This window comes from Salmo salar, chromosome 03, assembly GCF_965601325.2.
Source record: "Salmo salar chromosome 03, fSalSal1, whole genome shotgun sequence".
NCBI classification, from domain to species: Eukaryota; Metazoa; Chordata; class Actinopteri; order Salmoniformes; family Salmonidae; genus Salmo; species Salmo salar.
The window spans coordinates 89,430,961-89,458,926 of record NC_138293.1 but is presented as its reverse complement, the minus strand read 5'-3'; the positions used below and the strand labels follow the sequence as shown (position 1 = coordinate 89,458,926).

The 27,966-nt window shown below is 41.6% G+C and overlaps 2 protein-coding genes across 3 annotated transcripts in view; both read left to right on the top strand.

Annotated features, from left to right (window-relative positions):
* Positions 1-36: 36 nt before the first annotated feature.
* Positions 37-10,879, top strand: LOC106601844 (pyrroline-5-carboxylate reductase 1, mitochondrial). The gene is made up of 9 exons (XM_082972861.1): positions 37-187; positions 546-631; positions 1,603-1,673; positions 1,932-2,111; positions 6,432-6,653; positions 7,245-7,337; positions 7,982-8,145; positions 8,940-10,092; positions 10,173-10,879. The coding sequence occupies exons 2-8, from the start codon at positions 565-567 to the stop codon at positions 9,103-9,105; spliced, it is 963 nt and encodes a 320-aa protein (XP_082828987.1). The 5' UTR covers positions 37-187; positions 546-564; the 3' UTR covers positions 9,106-10,092; positions 10,173-10,879.
* A 5,427-nt stretch (positions 10,880-16,306) lies between these two features.
* The window catches only part of LOC106601927 (transcription factor MafG), a 37,901-nt gene continuing 26,241 nt past the window's right edge, over positions 16,307-27,966 (top strand). The window contains exon 1 of one of the 2 annotated variants that reach the window (XM_045715684.2): positions 16,307-16,487. The gene's annotated coding sequence lies outside the window, so the exon portion shown is untranslated. Of the gene's footprint in view, positions 16,488-16,518; positions 17,145-27,966 lie in introns of those variants that run through there. The other variant, XM_045715683.2, reaches the window with a different exon arrangement.

The window sequence follows — 27,966 nt, the reverse complement described above, 5'->3', positions numbered from 1 at the left end:
TGCTGCCACCGTTATTGGTTAGACGTTTAGCGACTCTCTCAGTCTATTGGTCACGTTGCATGTCATTATCATAGTCGGTTTTTGGGGTGGAAACCATATTAACGCGGTTACAACTGTAACTCTGTTGAATTATATGTTTGGCGGCAACATTGGAAAGGAAACAATTTATACATTCGTCTCAACATCCGTAAGTTTGATTCGTCTGTCAGATATTTAAGCTAACGTTACTTCGTTGCAGGCAGCTGTCGGCATTGTTTCAACTGTGTCATAACTGCATGTGTTGTGATTCCATGTGTTATAAGGAAGTAACTACGGTTTACTGTAAATGGTACATACTCTTTGTTTACACAAGGCTGGTGGACAGGTTATGTGAATGGCATATACCTGTGTGTCTCTTGATATTACCAGTGTCCTTTGCTTTCTACACCTACACCTGCATTGCTTTCTGTTTGGGGTTTTAGGCTGGGTTTCTGTGCAGCACTTTGAGATATCAGCTGATGTAAGAAGGGCTTTATAAATACATTTGATTTGATTTGCCTTCACAGCAACATCAGAAACTTCAGAATGAGCGTGGGGTTCATCGGAGCGGGTCAGTTGACCCATGCCTTGGTGAAGGGATTCAGCGCTGCAGGTAACCATCTAAGCATTGCTTTTAGTACCTGGCAGATCCGAGCCACTTGCTAACAGCTGCACTAAGGTCGGACAGCATTCATGTGTATATTAAGACACTGCAGAGCTGGAGCGAGATATGGCTCAGAAAACATACCTCAATCCAGAAACGAGTTTTTACTCTGAATGTTCCTATGAGCAGTCGTTCAATCTTCTCTGTGTAACCGTTGGGATAACAGGACAGTTCGGAGGACAGCGCATTTCTCATCTCTGGATTGAGGTACTAGCTCACGCTGGCTCCACGGTGTCTTAATATACACAGGAATGCTGTCCGACCCTATTAAGGCTGTAAGCAAGAGGGTCAGGTCTGCTGGCTATGCCTTGAGGAGCCTGAGTCATTCTATATTGTCATATATGAATTGTCGAACCTCTGAATTAATGTATAGTGATTTCATGATTGAAATGTATTCTGTGTTAACCACTTCAGTGCCCTGCTGAAAAAACAGCATAGACCAGCCCAAATGTTTAGCTGGTCTGGTGCTGGTCAAGCTGGTCTGACTGGCATGGTCTAGCTGGTTATGCTGGTTTACCAGCATGGTCTAGAGATGGTTTTGCTGGTGACCAGCCGTTCGCTGTGTTTTGGACACTGGTGACCAGCCTTCGCTGTGTTTTGGACACTGGTGACCAGCCTTTGCTGTGTTTCTGACACATACCATCTTATGCTGGTGACCAAGCTGGGCCACCATGGTCTTGGTCAAGCTGGTCTGACCACACCGATCCAAGGTTATTATAGTTTGTTAGTTTTCAGGCCTGATTTGCTAGTTTTTATTTTTGTTTTAGTTGTATACAAATATTTCATTTTTAGATTATACCAGTGTCCAGAACACTGCAAAGGCTGGTCACCAGCAAAAACACAGTCACGGCTGGCCACCAGTGTCCAAAACACAGCCAACAGGGTATTCCGGTTGATTTTCCCCTCTCCCATCCCTGCAGGTGTCATTGCCACCCAGAGGATTACAGCCAGCTCCCCAGACACAGATCTTCCCACAGTGTCTGGACTGCGGGTGAGTAGAATGGATCAGTCATTGGGGTGCGCTGGATGTTTGTGGGAATAAGTTTCCTCAGTTACAGCATATCTATAACCATCTCACATCAGCTACACTCAAATGAAATCCCCCACACACAAGCGAGATACATAGAGAAAGAAAGACAGAGCGAGAGAAAGGCACAGAATAATACATTTGTTAATTTCAATTATATTTTAGAAGTACTATCATTCTGAGGGGTAACAATCAACACAATGGCTGTGCTCTTCTACACAGAAAATGGGTGTCAATCTCACAACCAGCAACAAGGAGGTGGTGAACAAGAGTGACGTTCTGTTTCTGGCTGTCAAACCACACATCATCCCCTTCGTGTTGGATGAGATCGGACCGGACATTGAGGACCGCCACCTCATTGTGTCCTGTGCAGCTGGTGTCACCATCAGCTCCATTGAGAAGGTCAGTTTGGAGTCCAGTGAAAGTCGACTTTAGCTAGAGCTTTCTCTCTCTACTGTTTTACAGATCTTTAGAAATGTTTTGCAACAGAAAACGGAAGAGTGACAAAAATACAAAATCGCTTTCTCTCTCCTCAGTACTGAACTATGGATCTGGGTCGTGTTCATTAGCGCACAGAACAGAATGTTTTGCAACAGAACTGAAATGTATATTTCTTGTTGGACAAGTATCTCACTGGTTTTCTTACAGTTGATGCCTATTGAACAAGCCCCTGATGTGATTGGATAGGTGAAAGCATTCTGGTGGAATCCTGCTTTGAAATAACTTGTTCCATCCTGTCAGATCAATGAAGCTACAGCCCTCTGTTATAGCCTAACCTGAGGTTTCCAGTTCTGTATCACAGACAGACTGACTTCCCCTCTCCCTGGTAGAATATAAATTGCATTTCCCTAATTCCTCTCATCGTCCTCAAAACCCATTGGATGAGGTCAGAAGTCCCTCTCCTCTACCTGGGAGAACCTCAATTGAAGGAGGTGAGAGGATGCAAGAAATCAATGAAATACCATTGAGATTCTCTCCCTGCCCCCTCAGTCACTACCATGCTCTGGTCTCACATAGCCCTAGGACATAGCAACTTCCAGCTGCTACAACATGAATCTCCCTTCCATTCTGTTCTCACTGAAAATACCTCAGCCCTCTGTCCTGATACTGGGAAAGCTGCCACACACTGCAATCTGATGAACAGTCATGCTCTTTCACAAGAGACTGACAAATAGAGAATCAGGATAGATTTTTACTGTGCTATTTGAGAGAACCAGACCACAAAATGGCAAAATCAAGCTTTTTGTAATGCCGGAAAGGTCTTGGTTCAAACCGTTGCACAATAAAACTGGGGAAGCGTTCAACTGTTTGTGGGTATCTTATCTTTCCATATTGTCTTTCATCTTTGTACGCTGCACCTGCAAGTTACTGGATATGCCTAATACACTACTTCTAAACTAAAATCTACCTTCCATACCGTAGTTCCGTTGCTCAGTGGTATTTGTCGTTAACTTAACCCTTGTCTTAGTGACATTTAGATTACATTTTAGTCCGTTAGCAGATGCTCTTATCCAGAGCAGTTTCCAGTCAGTGTGCGAGTGGTAGGTTAAAAACAACCGTAAGCTGTAATTCTGCAGTAGTAAGTTGACATTGAAAAGGTAAAAGAGTAGACTAGACTTCTAGCATCAGGTGGAAGTAAATGTTTTAATACAGAGCTTTCTGGTCATGTGGTCATGTGAAAAAGGCCAAAAGCAAGATTGCTCAAAGGCAAATGATTCTTCTGAGTGTCAACATTATATAGTCATTCTGAATGCTGTGTACATGCATCATTACAGACGTTGGTTGATATGAACCTGATACAACTTTCAATTGAACATGGTAACAGTGAGACATCTGCTACTTTCGGTACATAGAGTGAGATTCAGCAGTTTGAGACTGTTCAAGGTTGGATTGTCACGAGATGAGGCCTCTGAGAATTCTGTGTCCTGTGTTATCTGGGGCACAGAGAATGATGGAAAACACTTGCCTACTCTTAGAACATGTTGAAGTTGTGAGTCATTAGGCAGGTTATTTATGATATGATTGTAAGCAAAGATGAGTAAGGATGTACACTACATGTCCAAAAGATGTGGACACCTGCTCGTCAAACATCTCATTCCAAAATCAGAAGCATTAATATGGAGTTGATTTCCCCCACAGATTTGTCCATCGGACTGCCAGATGGTGAAGCGTGATGTATCGCTCCAGAGAACGCATCTCCACTGCTCAAGAGTCCAATGGCGGCGAGCTTTAAACCACTCCAGTCGACGCTTGGCATTGCGCATGGTGATCTTAGGCTTGTGTGTGGCTGCTCGGCCATGGAAACCCATTTCATGAAGCTCCCGTCGAACAGTTCTTGTGCTGACGTTTCTTCCAGAGGCATTTTGGAACACGTTAGTGAGTGTTGCAAACGAGGACCGAGGATTTTTACACGCTACTCGCTTCAGCACTCGGTGGTCCTGTTCTATGAGCTTGTGTGGCCTACCACTTTGCGGCTGAGCCGTTGTTGCGCCTAGATATTTCCACTTCACAATAACAGCACTTACAGTTGACCGGGGCAACTCTAGGAGGGCAGAAATTTGACGAACTGACTTGTTGGAAAGGACTGAGCTCTTCGGTACGGGCCATTCTACTGCCAATGTTACTCTATGGTGATTGTATGGCTGTGTGCTTGATTTTATACACCTGTCAGCAACGGGTGTGGCTGAAATAGCCAAATTCACAAATTTTAAGGGGTGTCCACATACTTGTAGAGTGGGGGGGAAAGTATTTAATCCCCTGCTGATTTTGTACGTTTGCCCACTGATAAAGAAAGGACCAGTCTATAATTTTAATGGTAGGTTTATTTGAACAGTGAGAGACAGAATAACAATAAAAATGTTGAGGAAAAACGCATGTCAAAAATTGTTAAATTAATTTGCATTTTAATGAGGGAAATAAGTATTTGACCCCCTCTCAATCAGAAAGATTTCTGGCTCCCAGGTGTCTTTTATACAGATAACGAGCTGAGATTAGAAGTGTAACCGATGTGAAATGGCTAGTTAGTTAGCGGTGGTGCGCGCTAATAGCGGTTCAATCTGTGACGTCACTCGCTCTGCGACCTTAAGTAGTTGTTCCCCTTGCGTTGCAAGGGCTGCGGCTTTTGTGGCGCGATGGGTAACGATGCTTCGGTGGGTGTCAGTTGTTGATGTGTGCAAGGGTCCCTGGTTCGAGCCCAGGTTGTGGCGAAGAGAGGGACGGAACCTACACTGTTACAGGAGCACACTCTTAAAGGGAGTGCTCCTAACCGCAGCTTGTTACCTGTAAAAAAGACACCTGTCCACAGAAGCAATCAATCAATCAGATTCCAAACTCTCCACCATGGCCAAGACCAAAGTGCTCTCCAAGGATGTCAGGGACAAGGCTGTAGACCTACACAAGGCTGGAATGGGCTACAAGACCATCGCCAAGCAGCTTGGTGAGAAGGTGACAACAGTTGGTGCGATTATTCGCAAATGGAAGAAACACAAAAGAACTGCCAATATCCCTCGGCCTGGGGCTCCATGCAAGATCTCACCTTGTGGGGTTGCAATGATCATGAGAACGGTGAGGAATCAGCCCAGAACTACACGGGAGGATCTTGTCAATGATCCCAAGACAGCTGGGACCATAGTCACCAAGAAAACAATTGGTAACACACTACGCCGTGAAGGACTGAAATCCTGCAGCGCCCGCAAGGTCCCCCTGCTCAAGAATACATATACATGCCCATCTGAAGTTTGCCAATGAACATCTGAATGATTCAGAGGACAACTGGGTGAAAGTGTTGTGGTCAGATGGAGCTCTTTGGCATCAACTCAACTTGCCGTGTTTGGAGGAGGAGGATTGCTGCCTATGACCCCAAGAACACCATCTCCACTGTCAAACATGGAGGTGGAAACATTATGCTTTGGGGGTGTTTTTCTGCTAAGGGGACAGGACAACTTCACCGCATCATTTGACGGGGCCATGTACTGTCAAATCTTGGGTGAGATCCTCCTTCCCTCAGCCAGGGCATTGAAAATGGGTCGTGGATGGGTATTCCAGCATGACAATGACCCAAAACACACGGCCAAGGCAACAAAGGAGTGGCTCAAGAAGAAGCACATTAAGGTCCTGGAGTGGCCTAGCCAGTCTCCAGACCTTAATCCCATAGAAAATCTGTTGAGGGAGCTCAAGGTTCGAGTTGCCAAACGTCAGCCTCGAAACCTTAATGATTTGGAGAAGATCAGCAAAGAGGAGTGGAACAAAATCCCTCCTGAGATGTGTGCAAACCTGGTGGCCAACTACAAGAAACATCTGACCTCTGTGATTGCCAACAAGGGTTTTGCCACCAAGTACTAAGTCATGTTTTGCAGAGGGGTCAAATACTTATTTCCCTAATCAAAATGCAAATCATTTTATAACATTTTTGACATGCGTTTTTCTGGATTTTTTGTTGTTGTTATTCTGTCTCTCACTGTTCAAATAAACCTGCCATTAAAATTATAGACTGATCATTTCTTTGTAAGTGGGCAAACGTACAAAATCAGCAGGGGATCAAATACTTTTCCCCCCCACTGTATCTGGGTTGGCCCCCACACAACCACATATCCAAATCATTGCAAGTTAAAAAAACGTATTCAAAAAGGACGTTAGACTGCAGAGACCATTTTCATGAAGCTTTTTCTCATGTTTCTATCAAGTAATCTTAACTTCTGTGTTATTCTCCCCTGCCTTTTGCAGAAGCTGCTCCAGTACCGCCCGTTCCCCAAGGTGATGCGATGCATGACCAACACCCCGGTGGTGGTTCGGGAGGGAGCCACGGTCTACGCCACGGGTACCCACGCCGAGCTAGAGGACGGGAGGCTGCTGGAGCAGCTGATGGCCAGTGTGGGCTACTGCACGGAGGTGGAGGAGGACCTGATCGATGCCGTCACCGGACTCAGTGGCAGTGGACCCGCCTATGTGAGTGGTTACGTTATTGTAGTTTGTATTTTACATTGACTATCACAAAAGCTCTGACGGCCAAGAGGCCGACATGCTTGAATAAACTGTGGTTAAAAGTGATACAGTACGAGCAGGAGTAGTAGTGTGCAGGTTTCTCCTTTCTTTTTAGATACCACTTTATACCCACACACCTGCAACAAGATAACTCTGATGTGCTTTTTTTGAGTTGTGCTTTGCATGTCTGCCACTGTAACTGAGCTGGTTCAGTAAACCCTGCTTGTGGGCTGACTGACCTCTCCTGACTCCAGAAGACTAGCTCCCCAAGCTAATGCCTAGGCTAGCCCAGTGGGCTACAACCATACCTTTGGGTTGTAAAACTATTTTAGCTCATTATTTTCATGATCATCCATGCAAATAATGAGTTCTAAGAACTGGACCTTGCCTTGCCCCTAGGAGAACGCCTACTATGCAGCTTAAACTACTGGCTGGCTAGTCATTTCTGTTAACTCTTCTATATTGTATAATCTCCAGAGCCCATTTTGAAATGTGTGTTACACATGTGATGAGTGTGCATATGATAAGTGCATGTTCGTCTTTGTCTCCCTATAGGCATTTACAGCTGTGGAAGCGCTTGCTGACGGGGGAGTGAAAATGGGTCTGCCCAGGAGACTGGCTATACGGCTAGGAGCACAGGCCCTGCTGGTGAGAACATCATCTACATGCATTTTCTATGAACGTCTAGCCCTGAATTAGTCTTGGTACCAGTCTCTGTAACATTACACTCCTTGCACACCGTGTCATGTACCAAAGAGACTGGTCTTTCTTCAAATATGAACATTCTATCATTAATGAGCTTGAGGAGATCAGAGGATTTGATCCTGATTCGATAACTCCCACAGCTATCTTTGGCAAATGACACAGTACAATGAGGGGAATGTAAATGCTGAACAGAGACTAGCAATCAGGCAAGCCCTGAATATAATCTGTCAGAAATCTCTTTTGAGGACTGCTTGTGAATGTTTTCATTTTTTTATTATACATCAGATTTTGATCTGGGAACATTTTGAAAGAAATCTATTGTATCTGAGCGAAAATGTGGAGAATTCTTCTGTTGAGTTTGACATTTTATAACCATGAGCCTTGCAAACGTTTGCTTGACTGTAGAGTGTACCGTATTGAAGCAACCTTGGTTTACCTAGCGACCTCGTCAATGGGTTCGGATCTCTTGGTGTAACGGTCAAGATGTGTTACTGTCGCTCACAGGGACCCGGGTTCCAGTTCCCCGGTCGAGGCTACGCCCAAATTCACCACAGTATGTTCATGTCTCTATTTCGTCTTTCCCATAGGGAGCAGCCAAAATGCTGTTGGACTCGGAGCAGCACCCTGGCCAGCTAAAGGACAACGTTTGCTCCCCAGGGGGTGCCACCATTCACGCCCTGCACGTAATGGAGAGTGGGGGCTTCCGCGCCCTGCTCATCAACGCTGTAGAGGCCTCCTGCATCAGGACCAGGTAGGCTGGGCACCACTTTACAGAGGGACAGTTTCCTGGACTAAAAAGCACTTCCAATGGAAAATCTCCATAGAAAATGCTTTTTAGTCAAGGACTAGGCTAAGTCTTGTGTCCTGGAAATCAAACTGGAATGTGCAGATAGAAATCTGCGTTGTAGAGTAGACATGATCCCCTGTCGTGAAGTATGTCAAGTCTGTGTTACATTTCTATCTGCAACATTCAATATGTTGGATCTTTGTGGATAAGCCCTGGCTGGTGGTATAGTGAGGCCAGTAGGTCTCTGGACATAGTATTTAACAAAATGTGGCTTTTCGATATAACCACATAATGCTGATGTAGCACTGATGGCAGTTACACTATGGGTCGGGTTTCCCGAACCCAGATTCAACCAGCCTACAAGCACTTTTATTGGAGATTCTCCATTGAGTGTGCTTTTAGTCCAGGACTGATCTAAATCTGGGTTCAGGAAACCAGACCTATATGTTTTGTGTAAAAATAATAATAATTTGAATGTTTGTGTTTAATGTCTGTGTCATAGTGCTCTGTTGTATGGCTGGATGCTATTGTTTAGACAGCAGAGGGTGCTAGATGCATATGTCTGAACCTTTTGTAACTAACAGATAGTAGACACACTCCATGAGCGAAGTCCCATCTCTTTTAAATAATGTGGCTCAAACGGGAGTGTCAGTGTGTGAATATTTGACTTGAGGTCACTTGGGATAACAGCCTCTGTTAAGAGTAAAAGGTAATGTACATTTCTTTCTTTCTTTTCTTTCTTTGTTTCTTTCAATCAGGGAGCTCCAGTTCTTGGCTGACCAGGAGAAGATCTCTCCTGCGGCCATCAAGAAGACTACGCTGGACAAGGTTCTGCAGCAGCCAGGGGTTGGAACAGGGGTGAGTGTCCGGACGGGATCTGGGATCAGCCTGTTCAGCAGCAGCAACCCCAGGCATAAGAAGTAATTGAACTGAGTGGCTCTGATCACAGAACAGTGGTGTATTCATTAGTGCATTGCAGACCATATCAAAACATTTTGCAACAAAAACAAGTTTCTTAGCGGACAAGTTCAGGTAGTTCCTCCCTGTTTCGGTCTGTTTGCTTCCTAGTGATACGCCCCAGGTAGAGACCCTCAAAAGAATGAAACACTGCTGAACATATTATTTCAACCCTAAAAAATGTGTTATGGTTATAGCCTGAGGATAAACTTAGAGCAGCAATAGAGTATGTAGGGTGAAGGGACACTTCTCCTGGTCTCCTTCCATATTCACTGACTAGAAACATCTGGACAGGTAAAAGCAAGTTCCTAATAGGCATTATGGCTTTCACCTGTCTAGTGTTGTCATATCAGTGCAGATGAAGGAGAAAAGAGGTAGGAGGTGACCGGGGGAAGACGACGACACTAGACAGTTAAGATGGACCAACATGGTGATGAGCAACAGGTCACAATTCCTTTACATTTTAGCCATTTAGCAGACGCTCTTATCCAGAGCGACTTACAGGAGCAATTATGGTCAAGTGCCTTGCTCAAGGGCACGTGAACAGATTTCTCACCTAGTCGGCTCGGGACTCAAACCAGGTATCTATCGGTTACTGTCCGAACGTACTTAACCTCTAGGTTACCTGCCGCCCACTCCCTTTCAGTAGAAACACAGAGGCCGATGTGGAGTTGGATGTTTTATGTGCTTAGCTATCTATAGCTTCTGTTTCATAGAATGTTCCGTTAGACAGATTGTTAGGTCATACATTATGTACAGTCTTACTGGAACTATTTTGGTCTGTCTTGCTAAACAGCAAAGGCCCCTGTTTTCTATTGTTGTTTATCTCTTCATTTTCTGGCTATTTTCTTTGCTTGATTGAGAGATTATATTACAGCTTTAGCATGTTAATAATTTTAGCCTGACTGAGGGAGGGAAAACGTTGTTTTTCAGTTTGTAGAAGGAGCAACACAAGTCTATTTTAAAGAAGATATACATCAACAAGACAAACCTGGATAAAGAAAGGTTTAAAAGAAAGGTTTTTCTTTATCCAGGTTTGTCTTGTTGATGTATATCTTCTTTAAAATAGATTTGTTCAAGATGGTAACTCGAAACATCTGTGGCATTGTGTTGTGTGACAAAACTGCACATTTTAGAGTGGCCTTTATTGTCCCCAGCACAAGGTGCACCTGTATAATGATCATGCTGTTTAATCAGCTTCTTGATATGTCACACCTGTCAGGTGGAGGGATTATCTTGGCAAAGGAGAAATGCTCACTAACAGGGATGTAAACAAATGTTTGCAAAACATTTGAGAGAAATAAGCTTTTTTTTGTGCATATGGAACATTTCTGGGATTTTTTTTCTTCAGTTCATGAAACACTTTACATGTTGCTTTTACATTTTTGTTCAGTGTAGATAAATCTCCTTTGCAAGATAGACTTGTTACGTACGAACTTGCTACACACAAACAAATCTCCTTTGTGTTAGAGACTTGTTCAAGATGGTAGCAATCATTGTTACACATACACAGTAGGTAGACTACAGTATTTTACATAAGACATTTTACGTTTACATATTTGACTGGCATATCACTGTGTTACAAGGTGGAAATGGTACTATTAGGCCTATACAAAGTGAAATACATGTATATGCTGAACGTGTAAGAGTTTGTATATTTTGTGAACAAAATGTGTAAAGTCTAGATCTGTTTTATTAAATGTTATTTCCAGAACATTCATAATTAAATATTTCAACTTTTTTTCTGTAGCCTGTATGCATGTATGGGTGATTTTGCAAATACTGGCCTTTTTGTGTCCCAGGGTTAGATTAAGATAAAATGTTAATTTAGAAGAAAAAAAATTTCTTCACATCCAGAGACTATAACCTAAACTTTTTCTTTCAGCTTTCAATATTCTTTTTTTATTTTATAAAGCATTTCATGTCTGGAATTCACAGTTTTTGTCCTGTCTCACACCCAGGCTTTTGACATTCTACTATGCATTACACTTACAAAAGTCTTGATAATTAGAAAATATTTAATGCACCTGTTTAAAAAAAAAAAGTTAAATAAATGGAAACTATATATACAGTGTCTTCGGGAAAGTATTCTGACCCCTTGACTTTTTCCACATTTTGTTACGTTACAGCCTTCTAAAATGGATTACATTTTTTTTAAAATCTCAGCAATCTACACACAATACCCCACAATGACAAAGTGAGAAAACAGGTTTTTAGACATTTTTGCAAATAAATAAAAAACAGAAATACCTTATTTATGTAAGTATTCAGACCCTTTGCTATGAGACATGAAATTGAGCTCAGGTGCATCCTGCTTCCATTGATTATCCTTGAGACGTTCCTACAACTTGATTGGAGTCCACCTGTGGTCAATTCAATTGATTGGACATGATTTGGAAAGGTACACACGTGTGTCTATATCCCACAGTTGACAGTGCATGTCAGAGCAAAAACCAAGCCGTGATGTTGAAGGAATTGTCTGTCGAGTGCTGAGACAGATTTGTGTTGAGGCACAGATCTGGGGAAGGGTACCAAAACATTTCTGCATCATTGACGGTCCCCAAGAACACAGTAGCCTCCATCATTATTAAATGGAAAAAGTTTGGAACTGCCAAGACTCTTTCTAGAGCTGGCTGCCTGGTCAAACTGAGCAATCAGGGGAGAAGGGCCTTGGTCAGGGAGGTGACCAAGAACCCAATAGGTCACTCTGACAGCTCTAGAGTTCCTGTGTGGAGATGGGAGAATCTTCCAGAAGGACAACCATCTCTGCAGCCACTCCTCAGTAAAAGGCACATGACAACCCGCTTGGAGTTTGCCAAAAGGCACCTAATGCTTCACCATTTGACAGTCCGATGAAAGAAATCTGCCCCAATGTAGAGTGCCAACTGTGAAGTTTGGAGGAGGAATAATGGTCTGGGGCTGTTTTTCATGGTTGGGCTAGGCCCCTTAGTTTCAGTGAAGGGAAATCTTAACGCTACAGCATACAATGACATTCTAGACAATTCTGTGCCTTCAACTTTGTGGCAACATTTTTGGTGAAGGCCCTTTCCTGTTTCAGCATGACAATACTCCCGTTCACAAAGCGAGGTCCATACAGAAATGGTTTGTTGAGATCGGTGTGTAAGAACTTGACTGGCCTGCACAATACCCTGACTTCAACCCCATCGAACACCTTTGGGATGATTTGGAACAAATGGTCTGTTATATATCTTCAATAAAATTAAACATGTACAACTGTGACATTCAAATGTTTAATGGTATTTTTCATCAGTTTTATATGAAATGGAATTTCCACCACACTGTCATTTCAAAATATATATATTTAACCTTTATTTATTACCACAACACTAAGTTTTTACCATCACGGTACATATTTTTGAGGCAAAGGTGTATTAAATTACAATTGATATTGTTGACTTTCCCATATGTGAACCTTCCATGATTATTTTAGGAATTATCTTAAGAACAATGTAAAATGTGAAGATTTTGATGTGGTAGATACATGTTTCTGAGTATCATCAAGATATATATGGACATTGACATAAATGATGAATACATATAATTAAGAACTTCCAAATAGTAAAAAAAAGAAGTAATTAATATGAAAGGTTATATATACAGTTGAAGTCTGAAGTTTACTTACACTTAGGTTGGAGTCATTAAAACTTGTTTTTCAACCACTCCACAAATTTCTTATTAAAAAACTATAGTTGTGGCAAGTCGGTTGGGATATCTACTTTGTGCATTACACAAGTAATTTTTCCAACAATTGTTTACAGACAGATTATTTCACTTATAATTCAAAGTATCACAAATCCAGTGGGTCAGAAGTTTACATACACTAAGTTGACTGTGCCTTTAAACAGCTTGGAAAATTCCAGAAAATGATGTCATGGCTTTAGAAGCTTCTGATAGGCTAAATGACATAATTTGAGTCAATTAGAGATGTATCTGTGGATGTATTTCAAGGCCTACCTTCAAACTCAGTGCCTCTTTGCTTGACATCATTGGAAAATCAAAAGAAATCAGCCAAAACCTCAGAAAGAAATTGAGACCTCCACAAGTCTGGTTGATCCTTGGGAGCAATTCCCAAACACCTGAAGGTACCACGTTCACCTGTACAAACAATAGTACGCAAGTATAAACACCATGGGACCACACAGCCGTCATACCGCTCAGGAAGGAGACACGTTCTGTCTCCTAGAGATGAACGTACTTTGGTGCGAAAAGTGCAAAAAAGTCACAGAACAGCAGCAAAGGACCTGTACTGACCCCACGGGGGGCCAGTACAAAAAAAAAAAATGCAGGAAATGAAATGTATGCATTCACTACTGTAAGTCGCTCTGGATAAGAGCGTCTGCTAAATGACTAAAATGTAAAAAAAAATGTAAAAATGAAGATGATGGAGGAAACAGGTACAAATGTATCTATATCCACAGAAAAATGTCTCCTATATCGACATAACCTGAAAGGCCGCTCAGCAAGGAGGAAGCCACTGTTCCAAAAACACCATAAAAAACCCAGACTACGGTTTGCAACTGCACATGGGCACAAAGATCGTACTTTTTGGAGAAATGTCCTCTGGTCTGATGAAACAAAAATAGAACTGTTTGGCCATCGTTATGTTTGGAGGATAAAGGGGGGGGGGGGGGGTGGGGGGGGGGGGGGCTTGCAAGCCGAAGAACACCATCCCAACTGTGAAGCACAGGGGTGGCAGCAGGGACTGGTGCACTTCACAAAATAGATGGCATCATGAGGGAGGAAAATTATGTGGATATATTGAAGCAAGACATCAGTCAGGAAGTTTAAGCTTGGTCGCAAATGGACAGTTACCCCAAGCATACTTCCAAAGTTGTGGCAAAATGGCTTAAAACCTGTTAGGGCTAGGGGGCAGTATTTAAACGTACCCGATTTAATCTGGTTATTACTACTGCCCAGAAACTAGAATATGCATATAATTATTGGCTTTGGATAGAAAACACCCTAAAGTTTCTAAAACTGTTTGAATGGTGTCTGTGAGTATAACAGAACTCATATGGCAGGCAAAAACCTGAGAAGATTCCTTACAGGAAGTGGCCTGTCTGACAAGTTCTTGTTCTTCTTGACTCTCTTTATTGAAAACTGAGGATCTTTGCTGTAACGTGACACTTCCTATGGCTCCCATAGGCTCTCAGAACCCGGGAAAAAGCTGAATGATGTCGAGGCAGCCCCTGGCTGAAAAACATTAGCGCCTTTGGTAAGTGGTCTATCAGAGGACAATGAGACTGAGGCGCGTGCACGAGGCGACCCCATGTTTTTATTTTCTCTCTCTTTGTTCTAAAACACAGATTCCCGGTCGGAATATTATCGCTTTTTTACGAGAAAAATGTCATAAAAATTGATTTTAAACAGCGGTTGACATGCTTCGAAGTACGGTAATGGAATATTTAGAATTTCTTTGTCACGAAACGCGTCGGGCGCGTCACCCTTCTTTTCCCTTTCGGATAGTGTCTTGAACGCACGAACAAAACGCCGCTATTTGGATATAACTATGGATTATTTTGAACCAAACCAACATTTGTTGTTGAAGTAGAAGTCCTGGGAGTGCATTCTGACGAAGAACAGCAAAGGTAATAACATTTTTCTTATAGTAAATCTGACTTTGGTGAGGGCTATACTTGGTGGGTGTCTAAATAGCTAGCCCTGTGATGCCAGGCTATCTACTTAGAATATTGCAAAATGTGCTTTCACCGAAAAGCTAATTTAAAATCGGACATAGCGAGTGCATAGAGGAGTTCTGTATCTATAATTCTTAAAATAATTTATGTTTTTTTGTGAACGTTTATCGTGAGTAATTTAGTAAATTCACCGGAAGTTTGCGGTGGGTATGCTAGTTCTGAACGTCACATACTAATGTAAAAAGCTGGTTTTTGATATAAATATGAACTTGATTGAACAAAACATGCATGTATTGTATAACATAATGTCCTAAGATTGTCATCTGATGAAGATCATCAAAGGTTAGTGCTGCATTTAGCTGTGGTTTGGGTTTATGTGACATTATATGCTAGCTTGAAAAATGGGTGTCTGATTATTTCTGGCTGGGTACTCTGCTGACATAATCTAATGTTTTGCTTTCGTTGTAAAGCCTTTTTGAAATCGGACAGTGTGGTTAGATTAACGAGAGTCTTGTCTTTAAAATGGTGTAAAATAGTCATATGTTTGAGAAATTGAAGTAATAGCATTTCTAATGTATTTGAATAACGCGCCACGGGATTCCACTGGCTGTTACGTAGGTGGGACGAAATCGTCCCACTGGCCCTAGAGAAGTTAAGGACAACAAAGTCAAGGTATTGGAGTGGCCATCACAAAGCCCTGAACTCAATCATATAGAATATTTGTGGGCAGAACTCAAAAAGTGTGTGTGAGCAAGGAGGCCTACAAACCTGACTCAGTTAGTTACACCAGCTTTGTCAGGAGGAATGAGCCAAAATTCCCCCAATTTATTGTGAGAAGCTTGTGGAAGATTACCTGAAACGTTTGACCCAAGTTGAACAATTTAAAAGCAATGCTACCAAATACTAATTGAGTGTATGTAAACTTCTGACCCACTGGGAATGTGATGAAAGAAATAAAAGCTGAGATAAATCATTCTCTGTACTATTATTCTGACGTCACATTCTTAAAATAAAGTGGTGATTCTAACTGACCTAAGACAGGGGATTTTTACTATGATTAAATGTCAGGAATTGTGAAAAACCGAGTGTAAATGTATTTGGCTAAGGTGTATGTAAACTTCCGACTTCAACTGTATATAGGCACAATTTCGGTAATTTCCTTTTCAACTAAAATAGCACATTTTATGACGTTGTAACTCAGGTATTTGGGGAAACCGATCCAAATCTTTATATTCTTAAGTAGTATGGTCTCAGCCACTATTAGATCTTGTTTGCGGACAGAGTAAAGAAAAAAAATCAGATAGATTAAAAAGCAGTTTCAAGAGGTTTTATATTCAAAAACATGTAACATCAAAGTGTCCATATTTGCAAAATCAACCATATGCGTTACAACAAGCTCTTTTTTCCTTCTTTTTTTAATTTTTAATTTTACAGATGCGTTGCAACATCATGCAAGAGATTGCATACATGAAAAGAGGATTTTTAGTGTCCTTCTGTTGATACTTCATGAATGAACCCACGTGACGTCTGGCTCCGCGATACAAGGGAATGTAGAGAAAGGAATCAACAAGGAGAGCACAAGGGGGATTTAAAACGCATGCTTGTCTGGCAGTCACAATTGTAGCAGCTACATTCAAGTTGGCCTTTTTATTACACAATAGAGGACGTTAAGAACTATAGAAAAACATCAAGGTGAGTTGAAAAGCGAAACGTGTTATGCTGAGTGTGCGTGCATGCCATTACCTCCGATATGCTGAGTTTTGCTTGCTCAATGCGTGTCTTCTATGCTGTAACTAACTGGCCAGCCTGTAAACTAATTTCTCAGGTTTCCAGCAGCTGGCTGAACTCAGTTCACTATCAAGTAATTTATTCTAGTATACGTCTCAACTCTTGTTAGCCTCTGTGTGTGAATGACGACATGGTTTGTAATTAGACGAACATGTTACATTATTCTTTTTTGAATCCTAGAATGTGTCCCCCCCAAAAAAGCGTATCTTGTAATTCCTAAGTAGCTGAGTATGGGGATTCCCTTGCTTGTTCAGCAGGCGGGAGTCTGTAGGCTGCTACACATATACTGGTATTTAGTCACGCGCAAGCAGTGGTGTAGTGTAGTAGTGACAGCTTGGGGGTTGTCGAGAAAGAAAATGTATAACCAGATATAGGTGGCTTCTGCTAAATGGATAGCCTGCAATCCAACTGTTTATTTAGCTTGTTGTAGTTTGCCTAGTCATGCACATACTGTAACTAGGTCTGGAGCTGTTCAAACCTGCTGCTTCATATCGTAGCGAGCGTGCCTTGCAGAGCTGAGGGAAGCGCGAGCCGAAGCAACGGTTGTCGGAGCGCGATCAGGTTGGTGGCTTAATTTGTGACATAAATCCGCACGATAAAACAAGGACTCGACAGTATTTTGTGATACTATATGTATATATATATATATATATATATATATATATATATATGTGTGTGTGTGTGTGTGTGCACAGCTTAGTGATTGATAGCTACAAGTTTGCATTGCTCAACAGTCGATTGCTTGGCATTTCCGATCGTGTTCGATGGCGGTAGAGGTTAGCAAACTGGTTCACCTGCCGAAGTCATTTAGCCACTGGTAACCACGCGCGATGTCTTATCAAGCCTCCGCTGTCAATGTCCAGTGTTTACACACCAGGATAGCTAGCGTTACACATTGTACGTTTTGTTTGACGTTCGTAGTTAAACGCATTCTAGGTATTTTTATCACGTTGCTGAATCATCACAATGATGTATTTAGACGTCTGAGAAAGAAACCACCCGAAACATGGCCCCACCAGCGGACAAAGGTCTGGGCGGAGAAGGATGGTTGATATTTATCAGCGAGCCGTCAGGCGTCATCCTAGACATTATGTCTAGTGAAATGGTCAAGTGTTGATTTGCAGTCCTCTTGTTGCTCGTGGAATGATGGGGATGAGCATAAATCATTCAATTTGCCTTGTTCTCTGGCTGCAATGCATTCTGATGAGGAGAAATAGATCAGCTTTCTGTATTGTAATGCTCTCTTTAGGATCCACCAGCAAGCAGTCAAGTGTGCTATCATACAATTCTAACATCTAGTATTCTAAGAATACAATTCAAAAAAAGTAATTTAATAGGATTTCTTTGTGCTATATCCTGTATCTATTATATTGACCAACATGTATTTCATACATAAAGAATCCCCACTGTTTTCAGCCCGCTTTGCTATTCACCATGTCAAGTAATGTTAAACTGGGTCACATTTAGATTAAACCCGCCGTTCTGTAGTGAATGCCTTTTGTTTCAGAAAATATAATCCAGCACTGTCAATCACTGCTGTATATGTTTTTATGTTGCTTGAATAATGTTAGCCTATATGCTTTGGACATGGGATGTACATGGGATGATTTGGTGGCATATAGGCTAATCTAATACTGATGTCCTTATTTTAGGTAATGATGGTTAATTTGTGTTACATGTAGACGTTTTTTGATTGGTTGCCAGCAACTCTAAATGGTGCACTTTGAATAGCTTTTACTTTAAGTGCCATGGTGCTATTTTAGTGGTGGGCAGTGAAAATATGCTTTTGCCTTTTTTGTTGCTCAGAGGCTGAGTTACTTATTTACTTCTCAGTAGGGCTGGGCGGTTTGGCCTAAAAATCATATCTCCTTATTTTCATTTCTTTTCAAACTTGTGGACAAATCACATCGATATCGATAAAATTCTCTAAGCTTTGTGTTACAATTTAAAGACCAAATACACTGCATTTTAAAACAGTCAGGAATAATCTAATGAATTTAGGGCTTGTGAAATTATACCTAGGCAAAATATAAGCCTTCCACCACCATAAGACCCACTAATAATTTAATTATTTTATCAAAATAATTTAACTTGCTTTTTTGCAATAATCACTTATCTGGATTTCAAGTCAGTCTATGGAAATGCCATTTTTGTTACATATTTTAACCAGAACCATGCATAATGCACATTCACTAATAATGACTAATTTGTTGCAGGCATTATAGAACATTAACACAGGTCTCATAAACAAGTGCTAGTGGAGTAGCCATCTAATCTTTATATTTCAAGTTTAGCCAACGTGGATCTATCTGCTAGCTAACAAGGCAGAACAGTTATGAACACACCCTTCTGTCCATCTCCAACTGTTTGAACAGCGTGCTAGCCTGGCCACTTTGTTTAGATGTTGAAATCATGTGACCTACCTTATTTCTCAGAATGAGAACGAGTTGCCAATTCCTTATATAATAGTGTTTTTAAGCTTATTGCACGTTTTATAAAACAGACTAGACAGCGAGTATAACGGTCTGGCTAAGATGCTGCTATCTGTTCCACGTGACAAACTGACCATTCGTTTTCCAGAATCAATGTTCATTGATACTCCTGTTTTACTGGTGTCTGCCCTGTGTGCAATTTGAGTATTTGAGATGTAAAAAGGGCATCATTAGAAAGGTTAACTTCTCCTCTATTACAATTTGTTTCGGTATCCCTATGACAAATTTTGTTGGACCAAATGGCAAGTTGAAACCTCTTGTCAGAGAGGAATAAGTGATCTCTCATCTTTGTTGTTGTGAGTGGAGGGGAAGGGGTTTTGTGTGTGTGTGTGTGTGTGTGTGTGTGTGTGTGTGTGTGTGTGTGTGTGTGTGTGTGTGTGTGTGTGTGTGTGTGTGTGTGTGTGTGTGTGTGTGTGTGTGTGTGTGTGTGTGTAAACAGAGAGGAAGAGGCGACGCGAGAAGTTTCACTTGACAAAATCTGTCAAATAAGGCCAATACGTTTCTATGGGTTTATTTTGGACCTAAGCTTGTCACCTGCTTTCGCGTCTTTGGGACAACGACTCCCATTGTTATGGACGGAGACATGAGCATCTCGTCATTATATACAGATCTCTGGGGTAAATGGTTAGGTGCACAGAAGGAGCGAAGGAGACGAGACCAAAAAGACAACATTCGGACATAAACGCTCATAAAAAAATATCAAAAAATGATTAGTGTGATGTAGGCATTTGTAATATCTCACAAAAACATACATTCAAATTCATTTGCTATATTGTCCAGCTCTACTTCCCCCTCACCTTGGAAACTGTTGAGTAGCCTAAATGGGCGAGGAGGGGTACACAGATAGGATCTGCGTAGAGTCTCTGAAGTTTCTCTCTTGCTCCGATTTCCAAGTTATTTCATCATCCTCGTTGGTGCAGGCAAGCAAAGCGTGTTTGGGTAGACATACTGCGCAGTTAGCTACAGCCCCATGTCAGAGACCCAGATTTGCAATAAAGCTCAATTCTTGTCTCCCGTCCCGCCACAGCAGGTAACGAGAACAGATGAGGGGGCCTTGTATAGCGCCACAGCAGGTGGCAGGCAGGATGAGATTGGTATGGTGAGGTGAGATCAGCTCAGAGATTTATGGCCCTTCTAGAGGTGGCCAAGATAAAACAAGGCTGGACACTGTTAGAGGTGAACGTGGCTGGATGGTGCACACAGCTACTGGACTGTAAAGCCCATTTGGGGTGGCAGGTAGCCTAGTGGTTAGAGCGTTGGACTAGTAACCGGAAGGTTGCAAGATCGAATCCCTGAGCTGACAAGGTAAAAATCTGTCGTTCTGCCCCTGAACAAGGCAGTTAACCCATTGTTCTTAGGCCGTCATTGAAAATAAGAATTTGTTCTTAACTGACTTGCCTAGTTAAATAAAGGTAAAATAAAAAATGTCATTCTACTGAGCCGAGTGGAGCTGGCCTGGTTATGGCTACATCCATCGTAGTTGCTGGCTCTGTGCTGGAAAGGACCGTCGTTGATACTCCATCCGAGTCGGTACAGTTTGGGTCGGCACCATCGTCTGAGGGCTATTACTGACAGCAACACCCATTGGCAATGTTTAGGACAGGCCGACCAGCCCAGCCCACGTGAAGAACCACTGGGCAAGAATCCACTGCTGCACAGCTTCACAGACAATGAACCAACACCTCTGCAAATGCCTATGTATTGTATGGCTGACTCAACACAGAGTAGTTATTTAGTTATTTAGTTAGTTAGTTAGTTATACCTAATCAGGAGAAATGAATTTCCCTTCGGAAATACACAGCATGTGTTATGGGGTTTCTTCTTGTCTGCAGAAGTGCTGCTTTCACTACATGGGGAAACAGAAGTGCTGCTTTCACTACATGGGGAAACGGAAGTGCTGCTGTAGCTACATGGGGAAACGGAAGTGCAGCTGTAGCTACATGGGGAAACGGAAGTGCAGCTGTAGCTACATGGGGAAACGTAAGTGCAGCTGTAGCTACATAGAGAGAGAATATAGGGTTTTCTGTTTAATGGAAGGAGGGGCTGTTGGTGATGAAACTCTTTGCAAAGCGTCGTCGGAAGGGGATTATGATTGCTGAGTGTTGCGATATAGGCTACCTCTCTGGACTTGTGAAAAAGTAGCACTTTGTTCTTTCATCCTCCAGGCACAGCAGGCAAAGCGTTGTCATTTTGACTTTCATGTGCTTTACTTGGTTGACCTGTTTTAAGTAGGCAACATCTGTGACATCAAATGAGGCTTTGTCAATGTTACTTTCCCAATATTTTACTTGTCAATGTTACTTTCCCAATATTTTACTTGTCAATGTTACTTTTCCAATATTTTACTTGTCAATGTTACTTTTCCAATATTTTACTTGTCAATGTTACTTTCCCAATATTTTACTTGTCAATGTTACTTTTCCAATATTTTACTTGTCAATGTTACTTTCCCAATATTTGACTTGTCAATGTTACTTTTCCAATATTTGACTTGTCAATGTTACTTTTCCAATATTTGACTTGTCAATGTTACTTTTCCAATATTTTACTTGTCAATGTTACTTTTCCAATATTTTACTTGTCAATGTTACTTTCCCAATATTTTACTTGTCAATGTTACTTTTCCAATATTTTACTTGTCAATGTTACTTTCCCAATATTTTACTTGTCAATGTTACTTTTCCAATATTTGACTTGTCAATGTTACTTTTCCAATATTTTACTTGTCAATGTTACTTTTCCAATATTTGACTTGTCAATGTTACTTTTCCAATATTTTACTTGTCAATGTTACTTTTCCAATATTTTACTTGTCAATGTTACTTTTCCAATATTTTACTTGTCAATGTTACTTTTCCAATATTTGACTTGTCAATGTTACTTTTCCAATATTTGACTTGTCAATGTTACTTTCCCAATATTTTACTTGTCAATGTTACTTTTCCAATATTTTACTTGTCAATGTTACTTTTCCAATATTTTACTTGTCAATGTTACTTTCCCAATATTTTACTTGTCAATGTTACTTTTCCAATATTTTACTTGTCAATGTTACTTTTCCAATATTTGACTTGTCAATGTTACTTTTCCAATATTTGACTTGTCAATGTTACTTTTCCAATATTTGACTTGTCAGTGTTACTTTTCCAATATTTTACTTGTCAATGTTACTTTTCCAATATTTGACTTGTCAATGTTACTTGTACCATATGAAAAACGTGTGCTTCATTTACATAAACATCAACCACTCTGAACCAGTCTTCACACTCATTATGAATGCTGACGTTTAGCCTTGTGTGTGCAGTGGTGTAAAAATACTTTAAAGTACTACTTAAGTAGTATTTTGGGGTGTCTGTACTTTACAATTTATATTTTTGATTTACTTTTACATCACTACATTCCTAAAGAAAATAATGTACTTTTTACTCCATACATTTTCCCTGACACCAAAAAGCACTCGTTACATTTAGAATGCTCAGACAGGACAGAATTATTGTTCAATTCATGCACCAATCAAAATAATGCATTGTCATTCCTACTGCCTATGATCTGGCAGACTCAATAAACACAAAAACGGTGTTTCTAAATGATGCTGCAGTGTGCCCCAGTCTTTCTGTAAATAAAAAAAATATATAAGAATTATGCTGTCTTGTTTACAAAATAAAAGGAATTTGATGTAAAGCATTTTATTTTTTTACTTTTACTCAAGTATGACAATTGTGTACTTTTTCCACCACTGTACTTAAGTACATTTAAAACCAGATACTTTTTTACTCAAGTAGTATTTTTCTGGGTTACTTTTACTTGAGTCATTTTCTATGAAGGTATCTTTACTTTTACTCAAGTATAACAATTGAGTACTTTTTCCACGTGTGTACGCATGCACGTAGTACATAGGCTACTATCTACACAATGAGACAATTGTTTTCAATGCAGTCAGTTGTTTTATGGTCCACTAAATCACTGAAAACCCTACAAATAGCAGAGTATTGATTTTTGTAGCATAACATTACAGTGGTAGCCAAACAACATTGTCTTCTTGTTTAATGAATCTACCAAAGCAGCAGTGGATTGGACAGACAGAGTAGGCCTAGCCTCCTGTTTGCTTACAGTGACGACACTGATGAGCTCTTAACCATACAGAGCCAATTAACTACAAATGACTGAATTATTCCTGTTCCAGAGAATCCTACTCTCATGTTGTAGAGAAATTGGACACATTTCCGTTGTTCAATATGGACAGTACAGTTGTATTCTATTGTAGTCCTAAGGTCAGTAATACATATAGGATCCAGTAATGGTAGTTCATGGATTGAAACATTTCACCAGTGAGAGTGTGTGTGTGTGTGTGTGGGCTGCCTGCTATCCTCCTTGCCTCCCTCTGCCAGCGTTAGGCTATGGCTGCTGATGTATCAAGAGCGATTCCCTTTTAATCAAGTCCTCCAGGCATATAGAGCGTTGAAGGCCAATGAAGTCCTCGCTCTCCTCCGAGTCCCACTGCGGCTCTCGACACAATATCGATTCAATAGACCACAGCGGCACTGTATTCAACTTGGAAATAAGCCTAGCCAAGTTTGGCTTATTTTAGAAAACACCAAATCACAGGTACTAAGAGTGTGCTGAAATTGCTTTCCCATTTTCTGTCAACATATACGCTTAACAACTGACAGCTTCCTCACACAAAAATGTTGCCTAACCTGTGGTGTAGCTTGGGTGTAGGCCTAAAGTACAACACTGAATGATGGACAGCAGATTGCAACCGAGTGCCTCTGACAAGAATATCGGCTGACATTCTGTTACTTTTCCAACTGTTCTACATGTTGATTCTGCTAAAACAGCATAGCCTATGTAAAAAAAGCTTTAGGACTTAATAACATGTTGACTATTTATTTGTTTTAATCTGTGGCAACAACCAGCATGCAGGAAGTCTTTTTACTCTAGATAAGGTTTGTTCCGTATGAAGACTGTCGTTCCTCTTTCAGGTGGAGAAACTCACCCGTTTCTTATTCCTCAATTTGAAGTGTGATGACGTGTTCTCAGTTTCTGGTAATCATGGGGTTCATCCCTAATGGAACCCTATTCCCTGCATAGGGTTCTGGACAAAAGGAGTGCACTATATAGGGTATAGAGTGCCATTTGGGACATAACATTAGTCTATACCACAGGCCCAAACTCTGACAGCCTTTTGAGAGCTATCCAAATACATCTTATTAAACAGTCTTCTTGGAAATCAGATTAGATCTTGGCTATGATTCTGAAATGTCTGTCCTCGCCCACTCACGTGAGCCTCATGCCTGATGGACTCCAGAGACTGTATTCATAAAGTCGCTCAGACTAAGAGTGCTGTTGTAGGATCAGTTTTACCTTGTACGTCATGATGAATAAGATTAGCCTACATTGGTCAAGGACTGGGATGGACCTGATCCTAGATCAGCAGAACTTACTCTGAGACGCTTTATAAACCACTACGAGCTCAGGTTCTAGAACTCATTTAGATCTTCAGAGGCAGTAGGAAGAATGTCCCCTTGTAGTCTCTGCAAACAACCAGTCATCTATCCCATGGGAAAGCAGGGCAGCGTAGGTGACATATCATTATACAAGGGCCCACTACTACAGGGACAGTCCTTGTAAAAGGTGCCATCTTTATTTCGGCAAACAATTTCTGGTTATGTTAGGAAATGTCTCATCATCACTCCAACCTCTTAATGGGAGAAGGTGTTGGCTTAATGTTTTCCCACCATTGATAGCGCCTCACACATTTTCCCTTTGAAAGCCGCTGAACGATTTACCCTCTCTCTTTTGTCACTCTTATTTCACGCTCTGAATAACACCTCTCTCTCGTTGCCTCTCTCTCCCTCCCTCCCCCTCTTTCTCTTTCTTTCCTATATGCATAAATTGAGCCAGCCTCCTGGTAACTCTTCCTGAGCTACCAGCAGAGTCAGATTTTTAATTTGCAGTTAAATGGCGCTCGACACATGCAGCTTGGTTGATAATTGACTTCACTCAGCTGAAGGGAGGGATGATTAGGTCAGAATATCTTATAATTTTCTTCAAAGGAAGGAGGGAGTGGAACTGGTGGCACTCCTATCAGGATGTAATGTTGACTATACTTAAAGGAAAAGTCAGTGACTCTCTAAACAGTAGTACCGGACAGACTCCTGCAGCAACTAAGAGCGTGAAGCGCGAGGCTAAACTTCTCTGCTGTTGTCTGGCAGCTATCACGTTGTTGCAGCATAGTGTCAACTACCCGTTTACATTGTGTTAGTGCATCTTCTTGCATCGCGCTGCAATAGTCTCAGTTCTTCCTGATGCTTGTGGTAACCTGCAGATACATTGTGTGAGTGTTTTAGAGGACGTACGGGAGGAACAAAAGCAGTAATGTAGTGGAGCAGACCGCCCGGTCTAGGCCTAGTGTGCACATACTGGAGAAGCAGGGGTTGTAAACGAGTGAGATCATTCCATCTAGTCTTAATGCATGATTTTGTGCAGGTGAGATTTATTTTAAGCTTGATGCGGAGAAGCATGATTTTGTGCAGGTGAGATTTATTTTAAGCTTGATGCGGAGAAGCATGATTTTGTGCAGGTGAGATTTATTTTAAGCTTGATGCGGAGAAGCATGATTTTGTGCAGGTGAGATTTATTTTAAGCTTGATGCGGAGAAGCATGATTTTGTGCAGGTGAGATTTATTTTTAAGCTTGATGCGGAGAAGCATGATTTTGTGCAGGTGAGATTTATTTTAAGCTTGATGCAGAGAAGCATGATTTTGTGCAGGTGAGATTTATTTTAAGCTTGATGCGGAGAAGCATGATTTTTCAGCTGCGTGGTGCAATATCATTTTATCTTCAGTGTTGAGCATGAATTTAAGCAGATGAGATATAATTATATCTTGAAGGTAGACTCACCGAAATGACGTTGCCACAAGCAGCACCACAGATATTGCAAGATGCAAGACTTCTCACACAGTATGTGCACGGGTTCACTTCACCCTGTAACAGTGTGGTAGCAACCGGACCAAAACAGCAGTAAAATTTAGCGTTGCGCTTCAACATTCTTACTTGTTGTTGAAATTGACCCACTGTTTACTTTGTGCATCTACGTCATATCTGAGTACCTTTTTAAGTATCTACAAGCATGAATTATAGCAGGTGATCTTATTACCTAGGTGTGGAGAATCATTATTTAGCCTAACTAGGTGAGAGAGCCTACCATTTAAGATAGGTGTTCATTTCTCAGATCTTTACTGCCTCTGCTGTGTCGCTCGTTGGCTGTTGTGTCGCTCGTTGGCTGTTGTGTCGCTCGTTGGCTGTTGTGTCGCTCGTTGGCTGTTGTGTCGCTCGTTGGCTGTTGTGTCGCTCGTTGGCTGTTGTGTCGCTCGTTGGCTGTTGTGTCGCTCGTTGGCTGTTGGCGCTCGTGGCTGTGGTCGGGCCGCTGGTTGTTGGTCTTTCATCAGCATGCACCTCCACAGCCTAGTTTATCCACTTCATTAGGGAGCTGCCGATGCCTACCGCCACCACGCTTCCTTTCAGGAATCAGCAGTGACAGGCTAAATCATTGGGTGGGTGGGTGTGCGTGGAATGTTTGTGTGCATGCATTGTGCGTTTTTAGTGAGTCATCTGTTTGTTTTAATACATTTTGTCTGAGTGCATGTTTCCGTAGTGAATATCTTTGTGTGTGTGTTGGTGAGTCCGTCGGCTGAGTCTGTATAGGCCTATTACGAATAACGTCTTCTCTCAGCATCTGAACAAAGCCCGCGCCCCCGTTACGATAGTCCCCCTCAGTGTCGCTTAGTATTCAGAGAGGGAGGTGCTGCTGTAATCTGGATTCCAAAGCGGGTTGCCGCAGGTTTTTGTTTGCTCTTACAGCCCTGATAATCTTGTTACACTGCTGTCAAGTGGAGGACGTGGCTTTCCCCCAACCTCTTCAACCCCACAACCCTATCCCCACCTCTCTAACTCCAACCCCACCACCTCAATCCCCCCCCTCCCTAACACTCAACCTCACCTCCCTAATCCCCCATCCCAAGTAGCACCATTTTGAGCCAGCAGAGCAGATGATGGAGGTATCCTTGAAGAATGACCCTCCTGCATGTCTCTTGGTGTGTCTCTGCTCAATGGACACACAACTAGGGCTGATCACATTTAGTCGAATGTTCGGTCTATAGGCTGTTGGTCCATCGGGATTTCTTTAGTCAAGCAGAAGCAAAAAAATAACAATTTAATGGTGTACAAGACACCTGTCTGATTCACACCTGTCAGGGTGGACTACTCCATTGTGGAGGCAGTGGAGATGGCACAGTCCATCACTAAGACATTTGCTGCTGAAATTGTAAATGGTTAGATAAGAACAATGGTGCAAGACAAAAATGTGAAAAAATGTATAACGAATGCGCTTTCTCCCTCGTTGGATAGCGGTCGCTGTCCGCGGTTCTGAAACGTGAATTGGCGCCTTTTCCTAGACCATGTTGCCATGTGTATAATAGCAAAGTCAACTAGCATATTGGTGTTGAGGAAAATGTGGCGGAGATAGGAGATGAGAAAAACAATTAAGGCATGTGCTGTTAAGAAGTGAGGAGCGGGGAAACACAAACAGCCTTATTCTATTTTTTATTTTTTTATCTACACACACTACCCATAATGACTAAGAAAAAAAATGGTTTTTAGACATTTTTGCAAATGTATTAAACATTTTAAACTGAAATATCACATTTACATAAGTGTTCAGACCCTTTACTCAGTACTTTGTTGAAGCACCTTTGGCAGCGACTACATTCTTGATTCTTCTTGGGTACAAGCTTGGCACACCTGTATTTGGTGAGTTTGTCCCATTCTTCTCTGCAGATCCTCAAGTTCTGTCAGGTTGAATGGCTTCCCATTCAACCGTCGCTGCACAG

Excerpts from the sequence above, each read along its gene's own strand:
- LOC106601844 (XM_082972861.1), top strand. The coding sequence starts at position 565 with ATGAGCGTGGGGTTCATCGGAGCGGGTCAGTTGACCCATGCCTTGGTG. Across the intron at positions 1,674-1,931 it reads CCACAGTGTCTGGACTGCGG|AAAATGGGTGTCAATCTCAC; the intron begins GTGAGTAGAATG and ends TCTTCTACACAG. Across the intron at positions 6,654-7,244 it reads GTGGCAGTGGACCCGCCTAT|GCATTTACAGCTGTGGAAGC; the intron begins GTGAGTGGTTAC and ends GTCTCCCTATAG.